This window comes from Rhineura floridana, chromosome 7 (assembly GCF_030035675.1).
Source record: "Rhineura floridana isolate rRhiFlo1 chromosome 7, rRhiFlo1.hap2, whole genome shotgun sequence".
In the NCBI taxonomy this organism is placed as follows: domain Eukaryota; kingdom Metazoa; phylum Chordata; class Lepidosauria; order Squamata; family Rhineuridae; genus Rhineura; species Rhineura floridana.
Genome location: NC_084486.1, coordinates 92,869,010 through 92,886,210, shown reverse-complemented (window position 1 = coordinate 92,886,210; position 17,201 = coordinate 92,869,010). Strand labels below are relative to the sequence as shown.

The window sequence follows — 17,201 nt, the reverse complement described above, 5'->3', positions numbered from 1 at the left end:
GTAGAAGAGAAATTAAAGGTAACACAAAACCTTGCAGTGCCAGTTTTTAGATGACCCCCCCTTTCTGACCCCCCTGTAAATCAGGAGTACCACATAAAAATTTTCTAACTGCATTTTTGCTGTCTCAATATGGGTAGGAATTCTACATATGTATTTGGATTTTGTTTTAAATGGTGCAGCAATCACATACTCAAATCTGGTGAAATCTACTGGAATCACCAAATCAGCATTTTAAATACAGTAGGCAGGTCAATCAGACTTGATTCACTAACACAAGTAGTAAGGGCTGGGTCATACACGGCATTTTGTTCACGCAAGCAGTTCCAGCCTTCCCCAGGACATGTTTGCTTGGACAAATTTGAAACACTTTAACTGAGAGAAGTTGAATATGGCTGGCAGCATTGCCCAAGAAAGTCCTAATTAGAGTGAATGAGGGTGAGGGGAAGCCTGGGAACTTTGCTTTAGCACAGAGAATGGAACACAAAAGAAAAATGATTAACTATATATGATGAAGTCCAGTTTCCTTTACAGACCTTCCCATTTTGCCTCTTAAGAGTTTAATCTCAAAGCTTTAACAGATATCTGGCAATTTCTCCAACACCGAGCTCACTATCAATTGGATAACTAACAATCCAAGCTCAGACTCTCATGCTAAACATGAGAAAAACTGCACAAACAAAACTATCTGGAAGACACACTATCGAAATTTACTTTCATTAACATCTTTTTCATCATTCCATCAAGCAAATTTCTTGGCTTCTCAGGACTGCCTAGTACTCCACTTACATATTCTCCTCTGACTAGGTGATCACTATTTATAGCATGGCAATCTGCCAAGCATTCTCAGCATTCTATATTTACCAGTGCAAGACGGTAGGATTAGACTCTAAACTGCTATTCATAAACATTCAGCAGTTCTGGTTACCTTGATAGAGCTGCAAGTGTGAGGGATAAATGTGAGTGCAAAAACTAATTGCAGCTGTACTGCAACAATAAATACAGCATTAGTTCTGTGAGAGATACTTTTTGTATTACAGTTTTAAAATAAGAATTAACACCCACAGGTCAGTCATGTTTCTGAAACTAGATTTAAATATATTAGTTCTCAACCAGTCGAAAGCTACATGGTCCATACCTAGCTGGGTGCCTTGCTCATACTGGCAATCCCAGAACCCCTTCTGAAGAGACAAATCACATTTTAAACTGCTTGACCATTCTCTGTACAGATTTGCACATGTAGGAAAACTCCTGAACACATGATAAACAAGGTATCTATCAGGTTTTAGGTAACACCTTACAAACTACACTCCCCACCCCACAAACACATTGGATGATGAGTTATACAGATTTAGAGCAGTTTTATAAAACTCTCATCATTTATCTGTACCTCGGCATCCTGAACACTGGATGAAGAAGTTGATTAAATCCAGAAGTGCTATGTCCCTGTCTTGTTTATATGATTCAATCCAGTCGTCCACTACAGACTGTCAATAAAAAAGAAGGAATATTCAAATACTCATGTCAGAACTTTTTAATAAAAATACAGCTTTTAAACACTTTCTTCAAAAAGTGCAGATAAATTCAGGTAGTTTCTTGTAACATCCCAGTTTGTATAAACAGGGCCCCTTACAACAGGGGGTGGTTAACCTTTTCAGTCCAAGGGCCACGCTGATCCATGGTTAACCCTCTGGGTATTGTATGCCAAAGTGCATGTGACCAAAGTTGAAAAGTGGGTGTGGACATCTTTAAAAGAAATTAAGGACACATTTAGGGCGTCTTGGGGGGGTGTCACAAAATATTTTGACATCACAAAATCGTAAAAGAAACCCAAGAGAGTTGTGTACAAAAAAAGTTATAAAAATTAATCGATAAATTTGGGGGGGCTTGGAGAGCCACAAAAAAACTTTCGGCATCAAAGTAGCACTGTGGGAAACCTTTGCGAGCAGTCAGTGGAAATGTTTTAGAAATTAAAATTATAATAAATCAAAAATGGGGAAAAATTAAGGGCTTTGGGCAGCCCACAAAAAACCTTTCAACACCACAGTATCACAGTGGGGAGCATATGGGAACAGTTAGTTAAAAAAATAAAAGAAAGATATTTAGGGGGCTTTGGGGGGGCACAAAAACTCATAGTGGGAGACCCATTAAGAGCAACCTTTTTAAAAATAATTTTTAAACTTTAATTTTATTTTTAAATGTCAAGTTTGGGAAGAGGGGTGAGAGGCCAAACAAAAAATCTTGGGAGTCAAATATGGTTCACAGGCTAGCCACGACTGCCTTATAGGCTTCAGACAAGGAATGTGTTGAGATTTTTGTTTGTTTGTTATTATAAATTTAAGTGTATACCAGAAATGCAGTTAATTTCATTGAAGTCAGACTTCAGAGCATTACAATACAAATTATCATCATGCGGAACTAGTGTGAAGAATAGCAATCAGTCAACAGTTACTCAAAAAGAAGAGAGGAGAAGCAATCTTTTTTCAGTAAATGTTTAGATTATATACATCGTAACTTTGGGTCACTAATTTCAATGGGTCTACTCTGAGTATGACTTAGTTGGATATCACACTTTGTCTTCTTTCCATCACACACAGGCTAAATTGATAACTTAGCAATCAAAACTATATTCCATAGCGCTTGTTTTGGCAACATACGTACTACAATTGTATTCCATAGCTGGAGCAACTATTCTTACTGAGCAACTTTTCCTATTTTTCTAGTATTGAGCATGCAGTAGTCCAAGATCAAGTCTCAAATTAAAATGTTCTTCCATTATCTTGGGGATTAGCATTTCAGATAAGGTAACAAAAGTATCTTATGGCCTAATAGTATTTAAAATGCAACATGCCCACCTATTAACTTCAACAGGAGGTCTGCACAGCCACCCTATACACAGATTCAGCTGTTTTTCTCCTCAGGAAGATTCTGTACACCAGCCCTCCATTGTAGGCTAAAAGCTATATAAATGCTATTACCACCCCACCTCATATTTACTCTCAAAATGTTGATTCCTTCTTCCAATGATTTGGGATAAATCCAAACGGGGGTAAACATTTGAAACAGATGTAGGCCTACAACATAGTCCTTTTGTGATATAGTCACACATAGTAAACAATGTCCCCAAATTTCAGCCACTTACCATTGCCAGTTTTTTCCACATAGAAAAAAAAGAAGAAAAAACCTGGGACAAAAACTATCCCAAAGGATTCCCAACTGATTCCTGTGTTTGGGGTTCTTTTTAGTCCCAGTCTGTGTCCATGTATAGGGATTTTTGAAGTCCCATGGGGTTTTTCAAATAAAACTAATCAAGGAAGCAGATTTCTGGCACTACACACATGGGTTTGTGAGGGGTAGAAAAATGTCTACCAAAACCACAATTGTATGTTTTTAATGGCTTGGAATATAGATTTAATAATTGCAGTAAATGTCAACAATCACATACCCCCCCCAACACACACTTTTTCTGGGGGGGGGGGCAACTCCATACAAAGCAACAGTAAGATTACCTATATTGGTTTACAAGTGGTAATCTGATAACAAAGCGGAATTAGATGTCATGAATACCTTTAAGACTAATTATGATTCAGTTCCCATACAGTAATACCTCAGTTAATGAATCCTCCAGGAACAAAGGTCTTTTTAAGGAAAGCTTTTTTAAAGGTGAAACTGACTAGCTTCGCTTTGGATAAACTTTGGAGCCTGTGCCTTTAAGGTGAAACTGAACAGCCTATGTCTCTGCTTTGCTATCAATAAACTGACAAGTCTATGTTTTTGCTTTAAGGTGAAAATGACTAGTCTGTGTCTTTGCTGTGCTATGGATAAACTTTAAAGCCTTTGCCTTTGCTTTAAGGTGAAACTGATGAGCCTGTCAGCTTCAGGGCTGGGGAGTAACGAAGCAGCCGGCAGTTAGCTGGGCAATAAATCAGGCAAGGCCAGTCAGATAACAGAGGCCGGCTGGCAGAAGAAAGGCTTGACAAACTAACCAGTAGCAGTGTCCAAGAGCGTTGTCCAGGTAAGGAAGCAGAGTTCAGAAAGCCAGGGGTCCAGTCCGAAGGTCTAGAGGCTAGCAACGGCGTTACACGCGAGGGGTCACAACCGACATTATAGTCAGCAGTCTGCTGCAGCCATGAACTGCCTTTTATAACAGACTCCCTAAGCCAAGTGCCCATGATTAGTCTCCCAGGTGCTCAGAGCTGCTTGTTCTTAAATGACCCGACCTCTTCCTTCGTTGCTGTGCTACTCACTGGCGTCTCCTTTCTACAGGGGGGAGGGGAGCCTCCTGTTCATGCCCAGAATCCGATTGAGAGGCTTCAGCCAGGTCCTGGACATTCTCCAGCTGGGGAAGAGCCAGAGTTGTGTCCTCAGGGGTTCCACTAGTTCCTTCTCCTGGGTCTGCCAACTCTGCCTCTTCCTCTTCCTCCGAGTCCTCTGAAGGGCCATGACACTGCCTATGTCTTTGCTCTCAATAAATTGATAAGCCTGTGCCTTTGCTTTGCTAGGGTGAAACTGATAAGCCTGTGTGTTTGCTTTGCCTTAAAGAGATATCTTGCTTTCTTCCAAGGTTGGGGAGTGAAGGAACCAATACGATTAAGAGGGGGAGGGGTGGGTGCCGGGTAGGCACCCTTTAAAGCCTCTGTTGAAGCTGCCCCCACCATATATGAGCAAGTGTAGGAACCTATCCTTATTCTTTTCCATGTTATTCCTACCTCTGGTAGGAAAGTTTCTGTTAAAGAAGTAATGCCCAGGAACACATCTACTTTGTTAACTGAGGTATTACTGAATAATCAAGATAACTTCCATTATGAAAACCTTGTCCTGTAAAGCCAGAATACTTGTTATAATTGATCATTCATCTTCTTATTGGGAGTTTACCCAGCTGTTGGTCAAAGTACTTTGTAGGGCCCAACTATCAGAGTACTTTTCTAGAAAAAGTATTGGCTAGTTGGCTCATTACTATAAATCACTGCATTGTTCCCCATCTCAATTTATTTAGATCTTATATCTGCAAAACCTCATATTATATCCTATGTTTTACACCTCACTCAGGCACAGGCCTTAGGCTATTAACAAGATACCTGGGAGAAATCCTAGGATATGAAATTTAATTAATTTAATCAAGGCTGCATGAGGTATCTGTAATTTTACCTGCATAGCACTTTTGCCCAACTTCACCACCTCAAACAAAGTGACAGGATCCCCTTCTCCATTCTGCTGCGGGTGACCATTAGCTCTTCCTCGACCTGTTCCTCTAATTCCAGCTTCAGAACGAAACTTGTCTCCTGGAGTCTTTCGAGGCTTCTTATTTGCGGACTGTGAAACAGAAGAGAAAACCTTGATGCCTTTATACCACATTCAGTACCTTATACTTATGTTGCATTACTGAGAGCCACAAGTTTTGAAGTCTCAGCAAGACAGGCAGTACATTTTAAAATACACATTGTAATACATTAACACAAACATCACACACCAAATGCTTACCTGAAGTACATAAGAGCTGGATCCAGAGGTAAGCATGCCAAAAGGGGCTGGCAGAAGCTGACTTTTCCTCCTGCCGGCAGCCCCTCAAACCTTTCAAAAAGCCTCTTTCAAGGGTCAGAGGACCTTGCTGAATGGAGTGGGGTATGGTAGGGGTATTGATGGGGATCCCTGTTGAGGGATCCACTTCTCTGAGTGGAAGCTTTGCTTGCAAAAAGCACTTCCTCAGAACTTTTGAGAATCCCCCTTTCCTCTGCAGTCCACCTCATCAAAGGATAACAGGGTTCCTCAGCCCTTAAGCCAGATTTTGGAAGGAGGTGCTAGGGGAGAGAAGGGGGACAAGGAAAGTCTGCTTCTGCCAGCTCTTCGACACAATTACCTCTGGATCAAAGCCATTAGATTTAAACAGATAGCATTTTATTCTTATTTTCAACTTCATTCATGATGAGTTCAAGAGCATGATAGTTAAAAAAAATATGAAAGGAATGCCACACAATAGGTACCTCTCCCAATTCAACACTTCCACTAACCTGGAAGTACTTTGTACAGAGGGACAATTTTGCATGGGGATTTTCACTGTACAGAAATACTTCCATTGTATTTAGGTAGCTGCACACAAAGTTAAAACCTGTGATCACAAAATTTAAAAATGTAAGATAACTGGGAAAGGCTTCAAAACATAAGTTGACCATTTGGTCATATATTATGGCCTTATTTCCAACTACAAAACCCAAAGAGTGGAAAGGAAAACGAACAGAGTGTAAGGGATATTACAATCAATGCAATAAAATAGTCCTTTGGCATTGATTCAAAGGTTCTGCAAGCAAAAACCCTATTTTGTTCATGAATATTTCTGATTCAGCAGAAAAGTACTGCACATAAAGTGAACTGAAATCCAGAGATTTTTTTTTCTACCAGGTCCTCACTATTTTTACCCCTGGATACTACATCTGTTAACTGTTATAGTTTTAATCCTCTGCACACACACAAAGAATGCCCTTATGACTGGGATGCATGTAGTTCTCCACTGGAAAGCATTTGCAGCAATCACTTGTAAGCATGTGCACTTTAAATTCCCACACCTGAAATGTAGTGAAAGCCTTGTTTTGCAATGTGGATGCATGTTCCCCAGCCATAAGGACTTGCTTTCTAATGGGAATCTGCATACACTTAATTTCCTTTAGTTTATTTACATGTTGTGTTCCCATGGTGCTGAAAGAGGCTCATAATGAATAGCAAATAAATATCAGAAAACACAATACATTACAAAACATAAGAATTTAAAGTCAATAATTTCATAAACATAACACAGCATAAATTCAGTATTACAATGAAATTGTAATCATACTCCTGAAACCAGATGTCCTCATTTAGAGATCTCCAGAACCTGGCAATAGTCAATCGACATAATGTGTGTAAGAAGCTTTTTATGGCACAGGTCCACTACTGCAGAAGCTCCTATACGAGATGTTGGGTCATCTGACAAACTCAGGGAGACAATTATTGGGTCCCGAGGGCTGGTCTGGTCTGTTATAAATTCTGCTTCTGCAAACACCCTGTCCCCAAAATGTTGCACCTTGGAACAAATCTATCACATATGAAATAATGAGCCAGATTCTCCACAATCTCACCAGCAAGAAGATTTTACTGAGTTTGTTACCCTGCTCAGAAAAGCAGGATGTGTATACCCACCCAAGTTAAGTATTTCTATCTGCCATAGTGGAGAATAATTTCATTTAATGCAGAAATGCTTGCAATGTTAGTCTCCCAAACAGCAGAACTTTGTAGACTTATCATTGCTACAAACTGCCAAGATTCCACTTTGTGTAAGCCAAAGTGCTGATTATGACTTTTAAAGTCCTGTACAGCTCAAAACTGGGATATCTGGAAAAACTATCCTCACCCATATGAGCTTGTTCACTCGAGAGACCCTCCTGTGAATCTGACCAACATCTGATTTGTGTTGCCTGGAACATAGAAGAGGGTCTTTTCTGTGGCTGCACCTAGGCTTTGGAATTCCCTTCTGAAATTTGCAGCACTCGCCCTCTGAAGGGAATCATGTGTACACTTTCAGTTTACGCAGGGCATTTGGCTTGCCCAGCTGTTAATTTTAGCTCTGCTGGCATATGAAAGCCCTTGGTTTTAAGCTATTTCTTCTGATGTCTGTCTTCACTTTTAGATATTATTACATTTGTTTTTAATTGTATTTTAATGTTATGTGATGATCTGTTGAACATTTATTGGAAAGGTGGAATATAAATATTTTAAAACAAATGAGTGTTCCCCCTGCAACTGGTGGGTCTTCCACATGTAATGGGAATCCAAAATGGACCAGCCTTCCATTGTGTCATGGGCCCACAGAGAACACCAGGCAAACTGAGCAAGAGTAAGAGAAGAACCGGTATACTGGGGAGGACCCTAGTGGCCTACAGAGGAAGGGGGCTGAAACCAGAGAAGACTTCAGTAGTCTGGTCAGCAACAGCCCCACCTCTGAGCTGCCACCAGCTGTTGAAGAGAGTGCTGGCTGATGAACTGCCTCCCACCACGCCTCCAGAGTCTGTCAGCCCTTCCGAGCTGCCCCAGCTCCATCTCCAGAGAGGAAGGAATAGGTGGCGAGGCCGGTGGAGGGGACTAAGGAAGAACTGGCCAATATGCCTCTTCCTCCATTGCCAAGGTCTTGCCGGTGGCTACACAGGCATGAACACTGAGGTTGCTTCCCAGTCTGTGCAACTGAGTGCCCACTTGCCTGCCAGTCCCAATCTGAGGGGTAGTTTCTGCACATGTAGTGAGCCCACTCTGACCTTTTAAGTGGTCCCACTTAAATAGGGGTGTGTCAAGTTGCTGTGATATCTTTGCTTGAATAGCCACGCCTAGCAATTTCTTATAATGTTGTAGAAACCCGTGTCATTTCTAAACTAATCTATGAATCACTCTAGTAGTGTCAAATTTCACATTAAACATAATGAAGAAAAGCACCTCAGTGATTCTGATTCCAATGGGGTAGGCCACAATACATTGGGATTTTTAGAGTGCTGACAGATAGACTTTTAGGGCCTTTTAATACACTTACATTTAAGCTTGATCATTTCCCCACAACTTGATGTATTTATACAATATACTTTAAATGTCTTTAGTGTAGTTTATCATTGTAATAATCATTGTGAAATTGCTGATCTGCTAACTAAAATATGTAACTTGTCCCTCGGGTCCTCCTCCGTGCCTGAGGACTGGAAAGTGGCAAATGTAACACCAATCTTCAAAAAGGGATCCAGAGGGGATCCCGGAAATTACAGGCCAGTTAGCTTAACTTCTGTCCCTGGAAAACTGGTAGAAAGTATTATTAAAGCTAGATTAACTAAGCACATAGAAGAACAAGCCTTGCTGAAGCAGAGCCAGCATGGCTTCTGCAAGGGAAAGTCCTGTCTCAGTAACCTATTAGAATTCTTTGAGAGTGTCAACAAGCATATAGATAGAGGTGATCCAGTGGACATAGTGTACTTAGACTTTCAAAAAGCGTTTGACAAGGTACCTCACCAAAGGCTTCTGAGGAAGCTTAGTCATGGAATAAGAGAGGTCCTCTTGTGGATAAGGAATTGGTTAAGAAGCAGAAAGCAGAGAGTAGGAATAAACGGACAGTTCTCCCAATGGAGGGCTGTAGAAAGTGGAGTCCCTCAAGGATCGGTATTGGGACCTGTACTTTTCCACTTGTTCATTAATGACCTAGAATTAGGAGTGAGCAGTAAAGTGGCCAAGTTTGCTGACGACACTAAATTGTTCAGGGTTGTTAAAACAAAAAGGGATTGCGAAGAGCTCCAAAAAGACCTCTCCAAACTGAGTGAATGGGTGGAAAAATGGCAAATGCAATTCAATATAAACAAGTGTAAAATTATGCATATTGGAGCAAAAAATCTGAATTTCACATATGCGCTCATGGGGTCTGAACTGGCGGTGACCAACCAGGAGAGAGACCTCGGGGTTGTAGTGGACAGCACGATGAAAATGTCGACCCAGTGTGCGGCAGCTGTGAAAAAGGCAAATTCCATGCTAGCGATAATTAGGAAAGGTATTGAAAATAAAACAGCCGATATCATAATGCTGTTGTATAAATCTATGGTGCGGCCGCATTTGGAATACTGTGTACAGTTCTGGTCGCCTCATCTCAAAAAGGATATTATAGAGTTGGAAAAGGTTCAGAAGAGGGCAACCAGAATGATCAAGGGGATGGAGCGACTCCCTTACGAGGAAAGGTTGCAGCATTTGGGGCTTTTCAGTTTAGAGAAAAGGCGGGTCAGAGGAGACATGATAGAAGTGTATAAAATTATGCATGACACTGAGAAAGTGGATAGAGAAAAGTTCTTCTCCCTCTCTCATAATACTAGAACTCGTGGACATTCAAAGAAGCTGAATGTTGGAAGATTCAGGACAGACAAAAGGAAGTACTTCTTTACTCAGCGCATAGTTAAACTATGGAATTTGCTCCCACAAGATGCAGTAATGGCCACCAGCTTGGATGGCTTTAAAAGAAGATTAAACAAATTCATGGAGGACAGGGTTATCAATGGCTACTAGCCATGATGGCTGTGCTGTGCCACCCTAGTCAGAGGCAGCATGCTTCTGAAAACCAGTTGCTGGAAGCCTCAGGAGGGGAGAGTGTCCTTGCACTCGGGTCCTGCTTGCGGGCTTCCCCCAGGCACCTGGTTGGCCACTGTGAGAACAGGATGCTGGACTAGATGGGCCACTGGCCTGATCCAGCAGGCTCTTCTTATGTTCTTATTGTCATTGATACTTCAGATTATACACTGTAGGGTACTGATATAAATTTCCATTATGCTCTGCTTAGTTTAAACCCCTGAACATTTTCAGTTGAGTGTTGACTGACTCCCATCCTATTTTTGTTGCTATTTATTTCTAGCTGCTTGAATGGGAAGAAAGGAGGAGTTGGTTATGGTTAGGTGCCTTTCTGTGAGGTGTCCATTTCCTTCTGGCACATTGAATGCTGCTGTCAATGACCCAGGACCCTATGACATACAGTTTCCAGGCTACCTGAGGGCCTTTGTTAAAGGATTTTGGTGCCCTGGAGAACTTCCCCAGGGTCTCTGTGATGCTGTAGTCGCATCAAATGTGGTGTTAGGGAAGGAATATTGGAGACCTCACACCACCCAGCTGTTATTGCCAAGCTAGTTTTGTGAGAAGGGAAAGGGACAGCTGCAGTGGCAAGGTGGGACAGTGCTGAGGTGAGCTTCCTTAATGAGCCAGGGCTGAACTTGGAGTTTTGGCTCTGGGTGTTAGGGTTATGTACTTAAATGGCATCACTAAACCCCACTATCAAAATCAGTATTTTTTCCTGGAAATTGTTTTTTTAAAAGGAACGGAAGCTACACACCTCTTGTCAGGTTAAAACACACCAGACAAATAGCAAAGTGGGAGAGTGAAGGATTCAACGAAACAAAATAAATGGTAACGTGATGCATAGTGAGGAACAGGGAAACATGTACCTTATACTACACTACAACAAGAGAGAAATCAACACCCTGTTTGCAAAATCTTGGTAAGATTTACTCGTTCTAATATTCAAAGCCCAACACCAGTAAAACCATTTCCAAGCAGCAGCACGTTACTCAGACATAGAGGTGTAAAATTTCCAGAAATGTTGAAGCCACGGAAAAAAGCCAGTTTTTTCCATTTCCCCCCCCCCCGGAAAAAAATGGAATTTTTTGCAAAAATTGAAAAAATGCAGTATTAGAACTTTTTACAGATTGAAAGTCACTTTGTTACTTCAGGAACATAAAATCTAATTATGTACAAGTTGGTTTGGCATATAATTATCACATTTGGTATATTAAAAATACATTTTATTCAAACAATTATTACAAATTGAATTTTCTTTTATAAATTTTTACTTTTTTTGTAACAAATGGAGCTATAAGTTCCTGAACTATAAGGAACCTCTTTCGTTTTGCCAGTTTATGAGGCGCAGGCAAAAAACAATTTAAAAAACAACAGAAGAAACCTTCAACATCAATAACAAAGAAAATTATTTATGTCTCTGCTAGTCCTCCACAGTGTCAAGCAGACATAAAGTACCCTAAACCCATAGAAAGAACTGATAAAAATGGGGGAACAAGATTCAATGAAACATTGTATTCATCATGCTAAAATAAAACATTCCATAATCCATTTTTCTTTTCTTTAATTTTTCCAAAAAACAAAACAAAAAAGGCTTTGGGGGGAAAAAAAGGTTATTTTCTGAATTTTTCCGTTTTTTTTCCAGGCCTTCACATCTCTACTCAGACAGTTTTCCACACTCTGCTTTCACACAAGTGGGAATGCAAAACAAATTTGCAGCCAGAGTACAAAAACCTTGTTTCATATTCAGAGTTATATCTAAATGGCTGAGAGAGAGTGACTGGCCTAAGGTCACCCAGTGAGCTTCAAGGCCAAGTGAGGATTTGAACCCTGGTCACCCAGGGTCTAGTTCAACCTTCCAATCCTATTTTGTAAGCAACTAGGCAGGGCTTGCTTAGGTGTTACTGCTATTATTTGCCATGGAAACTAATACTGATTTTAAAAAAAGGTTGGTAATGACCAACTGGTTTTGACAATAAACTATTACATGGGATATATATCTTTTCTACATCTTCACTGTGTGTCTTTTCAACATTCCTGTGAGGTAGGTTAGGGTAAGAGTTGATTCAGTCAAGCTGCACATGTTTAGAAGGTGTAAAACACCAGAAATGTGGAATATTGCTGTTAAAGCAATGGGAGAGAAGCTGTTTATGCCTGTTTCCCCCCTGCTCTGCATGGTCTGTGAATATAACATGATATATTTGAACCTCTCTTTTTTGCTGGGTCCTCCCGCCCACTTTTATTTTTGCAACAACCCTGTGAGGTAGGTTAGGCTGAGGTTCAGTCAAGCTGCTGATGCTTGGAATACGTTTGGGTGTGTGCCACCTCCTGATGGAGCCCAGAGTAGGATGTGAGGCTCCGTTTGCTTCCTTGGATATCAGGTGTGCCAAATAAAGAAGGTAGGGGAGGGGGACCAGAGCCTTGCCCACAGGGCCATTTTATTGTCATATTGTTTTACATTCATGCAAAATGCAACCCTGGGCAGAATCTGAAGAGAAGGAGGAAGGGTCCCTCACCCATTCACCCCCAAGAGCAGCACTTGCAGGAGATCAACCTAGATGGCATAAATGACATAGGAGGTGGGGGAATCAGGGGGAAAAAAACCAATGGGCAGAGGCAACAGGGAAAGGATCCGCAAGGAAGCTACTAACAAAGAGGGGACTGTGGGAAGGAGGTGGAGAAATCACCTTCTTCAATTCAGGGCCGGCCCCAGGCATGCCGGGCCTTGGGCACCAGCCTGCCCCGGCACTCCCCTTCTGCGATTCGCGGCAGGATTGGTACCGCGGATCACAGGGCGGGAGATCCCAAGCCGCCCCCCATTCCCCCGCTCTACTTACCTTTCTCTGTGCTTTTTTTTCAGCGGCGCACCTGCATGCACAGGCTTGCCATCAATCAAGATGGCGGACAAGGTTTCCCTAAGGGGTTGAAGCCTCTGCTGCCATCTTGGTTGATGGCACGCACATATGCTACACACGAGCATTGCTGCCATCAACCAAGATGGCGGCAGAGGCTTCAGCCCCTTAGGGAAACCTCGGCCGCCATCTTGATTGATGGCAAACCTGCGCACACTGCACAAAAAACAGCAGAGAGTGAAGCGGAGGAATGGCGGGCGGCTCTGAAGCTCCTGCCCTGCTATCCGCGGCAGCAATCCTGCTGCAGATTGCGGAAGGGGAGCGCAGGGGAGCACAGGGGCCCTCGGCCAGTGCCCCACCTGTCCACCCTTTAGAACCAGCCCTGCTTCAAGTCCTGTTCCTCATGCTCAATTTCAATTATTATTTTGGAGATAGTATTTCTTTCATTCATTTAATTTTTCTCTTATTCTTACCAAATCTTCTCAAGTTACCTTCATTTTTAAGCTCCGTTTTTCCTCAGTTTCCTGTTATATCATGGCAAAACATGATTTATATCTTAATTTGTCTGGTTTTGTTTTCCATCTATGTGGCTTTTCTGGAGGCAGAGTGATGGCCTGTTTTGCCAATTCAGACATCATACCAAATCACAGTTGACAAACTATGGTCTACAAAACACACTTCTAACCATGGGCTCCATTCTGATTTGTCGACCGACAGGAACCTATGGTTTGTCAGTTTGAGACATGTCACACCCATGATTATGCTTCCATACCAATACGTTTGTGCAATATTTGAACTGAGTTTGCATCTGAGATTGTTTCAATTTTTCTAACCTGTCTAAGTGAACTCTAGATCCTGATCCTGTTGTTTTCTATTTTGTCTCTGTTGCTATTCATATCTTTAAACTTTTTCTTAATACTGTTGCTTCCCTTTCCTCAAACAGGTGATTATTTCACCTATTTTGCAAAAGAAAAACAAAGAAAAAAATCTGAAAAACTGTTGATACTACACCTTTCCTTTGCTCTAAGTTTCTTAAATGTGATGTTCTACAGTTTTACCTTTCTTACATCTAATTTTCTTCTGGATCTCTATCAATCTGGTTTTCATATTTCTCTGCAGAAAATGATCACTTATCTTCCTCTCTGTAAAACAATAAAAGTCTTAGATCTGTTCTTGTTTTGCTCTCCCCCCCGCTTCTTCATCTAGCATTCTTTTCTTAGTGAATATCTTGCTTTGTTGGGGTTTTCCTGTTCTGTTCTTTATTCCAGCTGTCTCACTGCTTGATCTTTTTGTGTTTCTGCTGCTGATTTTCCTTCTTTGCCTTTCTACTCTTGTGTTCCTCTAGGGCTCAATTCTTAATCTTGTTATTTTCTAAATCTTTTTTTCTCTTGTAATTTTACTTAACCCCATAGTTTTAAGTCTCATCTTTCTTTTCCTTCTCTGTAATCTCACACATTTTTGCCACTACTTCCACTTTTAGGAACATACCAAAACTACGGGCCCATTGAGTTCACATGGGCATTTGCAGGAATGGGGGGGAGGGAGGGGTGCAGAGAAAACCTACCCAAATATGTAAATAAATAAGCAAACATGCATGCAAAACTAACATCCAAGAAAAGGTCTGTCTGGTGAGTGATCAGCAGCGAGGCTTGGCCTCTGAAAAACTTTATTCCAGATCTATCCCTCTGTTATTCTTAGTTGATACGTCAATTGGAAGACCTGACACCAAGATATCTTTCCACCTGGAGCTGAAATCCCCAATTCTCAAGACTTATTTAACTCACTCAAGGCCAGCTGGACTTTCCCCTCTCCCCAAGGATGCTATCATCAACTCCCCTGAGGGAACAATCCGGATTATTTTTTAATGTTTACATTGTTTGTGTTTTTAAAATATGTAAGCTGCCTTAGGATTTATATCCTGAAAGGCAAGATATAAATAACTGTAATAAACACTTTTGCTAGAATCAACTTTACACTCACCCCTGTATTTCTCTAAAAAAAATCTCAACATCCCAACTGGACTAACTTTGGGGTTGTCATACACTAATTCCCCCCAGCAAAATGGATGCGACACTTGGCTACTGTTGTAGTGCTCGATAACCCACACTCTTACAGCAACAGCCCCACCTCCTGCAATATGGGTAAATAATTATGGACTATCTCCGCTGACACTGGCAGGGTGTTTTATTTTAAAAAATTAAACTCAGAAGAAATACCACTTTTTGTATGAAATGAGCCAAGTGTAATGAATTACTGCTATCTTTTATTTTTGCATAGAAATACTACTGCCCAATCGCAGCTACACTAAAATCTTGGATATCTGAATTCTTTTCTACGGGGCAGGAATCATTTCTCCACCAAGGAAGACCAGCAGAAAAAGCTTAAAAATGAATGAAAAAATTCCTTCGCTAGACAATAAATGTCATTCTAACCTTTTCTTGTCTAATTGGCTACCCCTGCTTTCCTAAATGACAATCACTGCTATGACTTCATTCATTAACTAAGGACACTGAAAGGAGGGAGCAGGTTAGTTTCTCCCAAAATGAATGAGCAGAACGGTGTCTTTACATTTTGTCTCCTACCTCAGATTCTACAGGGACTAAACACTTGTTATTTAATGCAACGGGGAATCTGAGGATTATGGGTTGTGGGGTAGAGAGGGTCTGCTTCAGTTCCTTCTTAGACACCATACTAGCTAAGCATTGTTTACACCAACTGACAGTTGCTGTTTAGGGTTTCCTTTCCAGCCTTCCTGAAGATAACAGAGACTGATGCTGTGATATTCTGCATGCAAAGTATGCAGCCAAGCACTGAGTTTCAGTCTCTTCCCTGCTGGAATCTGTCTAATACAATAACATGGTTTTAATGGAAATTCCAAAGATTTCCAAAACTCTAAACGGATGTGGATTTTAATTAGCACAGCTTTCTTGGAAAACATTATTTATGTACAATATTTTTACATTTGACTTTTGTTTAATAAATAAGACTTAATACGTCAACTTTATGTACTGTGCAATATATATATATATAAAAAAATTTGCTCAATTGCTTAATCTACTATTATTTCATTGTAATAGTCTTGCTTTGGACATTCCACATAGAGAGGCAGGAATATACATTTATCAAGTGAATACATAACATTTATTTCATTTAGGGTTAGCACAAGGTTGCAGGCTAAGGCTGCAATCCAATACATGCTTACTCAGAAGTAAGCTCCATTGGGCTCAACGGTACTTACTCCCAGGTAAGTGTGTATTAGATTGCAGTCTTAGTCACAATTAGAGTAGACCTGCAGACCAGTACTGTTTCAATTGTTACTAATTAAATTTTATGAATGGTGCATAGCTTTCTTGGGGGGAAATAACAGTTTATTTTTGCACTTATATCACACCTTTTTTCCAAGGAGTTCAATGTGATGTACAAACATGGTTCTCCCCCTCCCAATTTCATCCTCACAACAACCCTGAGGTAGGTCAGGCTGAGAGACAGTGACTAGTCCGAGGTCACCCAGTGAGCTTCATGGATGAGCAGGGATTTGAACCCTGGTCTCCCAGGTCCTAGTCTGATACTCTAACCACTGCACCACACTGGTTGTCAAATACAGCAGCAGAAAACATTACTGATCTCATCATCATCTGAAATTTGATGACCCAATTCAGATGTCTCAGTGAAGCCACAGTTTAGATGTTGGGAATGTGCTGCAGTTTCCCTTCTCTCACTGTGTATTCCAGTTCCTAGTTCATGGTAATCAAGTTTGCTATGACAAATTAATCAGGCAAAGAGATTCTGGCTTGAAGGCTAACTATACTGTAGTTACCAGCAGCAGTATTTGCCTGACTTGGACATCATGGCAAACTGTTATCATGAACCAGGAAGTGAATGGGGAAAATCAGCACACACAACTGAGGAAGCCTGCATGTTGATAGCATGTTCTTGCCAGCCAAATCATAGACTGGCAATGTCTGAAGTTGAGCAATACCCCTCAGACAGAATTGCTAGTTATTCTGTTTAAATCTAATCTCTCTTTTTCTAAGGACATTAGCAGTGTTTCTCTTCACCTTCCAGTCTTCTTGTTATTTTAGATTCATCTTTGTCTTTTTTTGGACAGATTAATTCTAGTGCTAAATCTTGTGATCGCTTTACAATGCTTCTAAGATTTATTCAGGGTTTTCTTTGTGGATACTACCAAACTGCAGATCAGGCTTTATTTCACACTGATTACTGTGTTTGGGGCTAGTCTTCCCATTT

The 17,201-nt window shown here is 40.9% G+C and overlaps 1 protein-coding gene across 2 annotated transcripts in view; it reads right to left on the bottom strand.

The window, feature by feature from the left end:
- The window catches only part of STAG1 (STAG1 cohesin complex component), a 261,776-nt gene that overhangs the window by 110,826 nt on the left and 133,749 nt on the right, over positions 1-17,201 (bottom strand). For both annotated transcript variants that reach the window (XM_061636505.1, XM_061636504.1), the window contains exons 4-5: positions 5,146-5,310; positions 1,388-1,484 (exon numbers count right to left, since the gene is read on the bottom strand). In XM_061636505.1, coding sequence (XP_061492489.1) covers positions 1,388-1,484; positions 5,146-5,310 — 262 coding nt within the window. The remainder of the gene's footprint in view (positions 1-1,387; positions 1,485-5,145; positions 5,311-17,201) is intronic.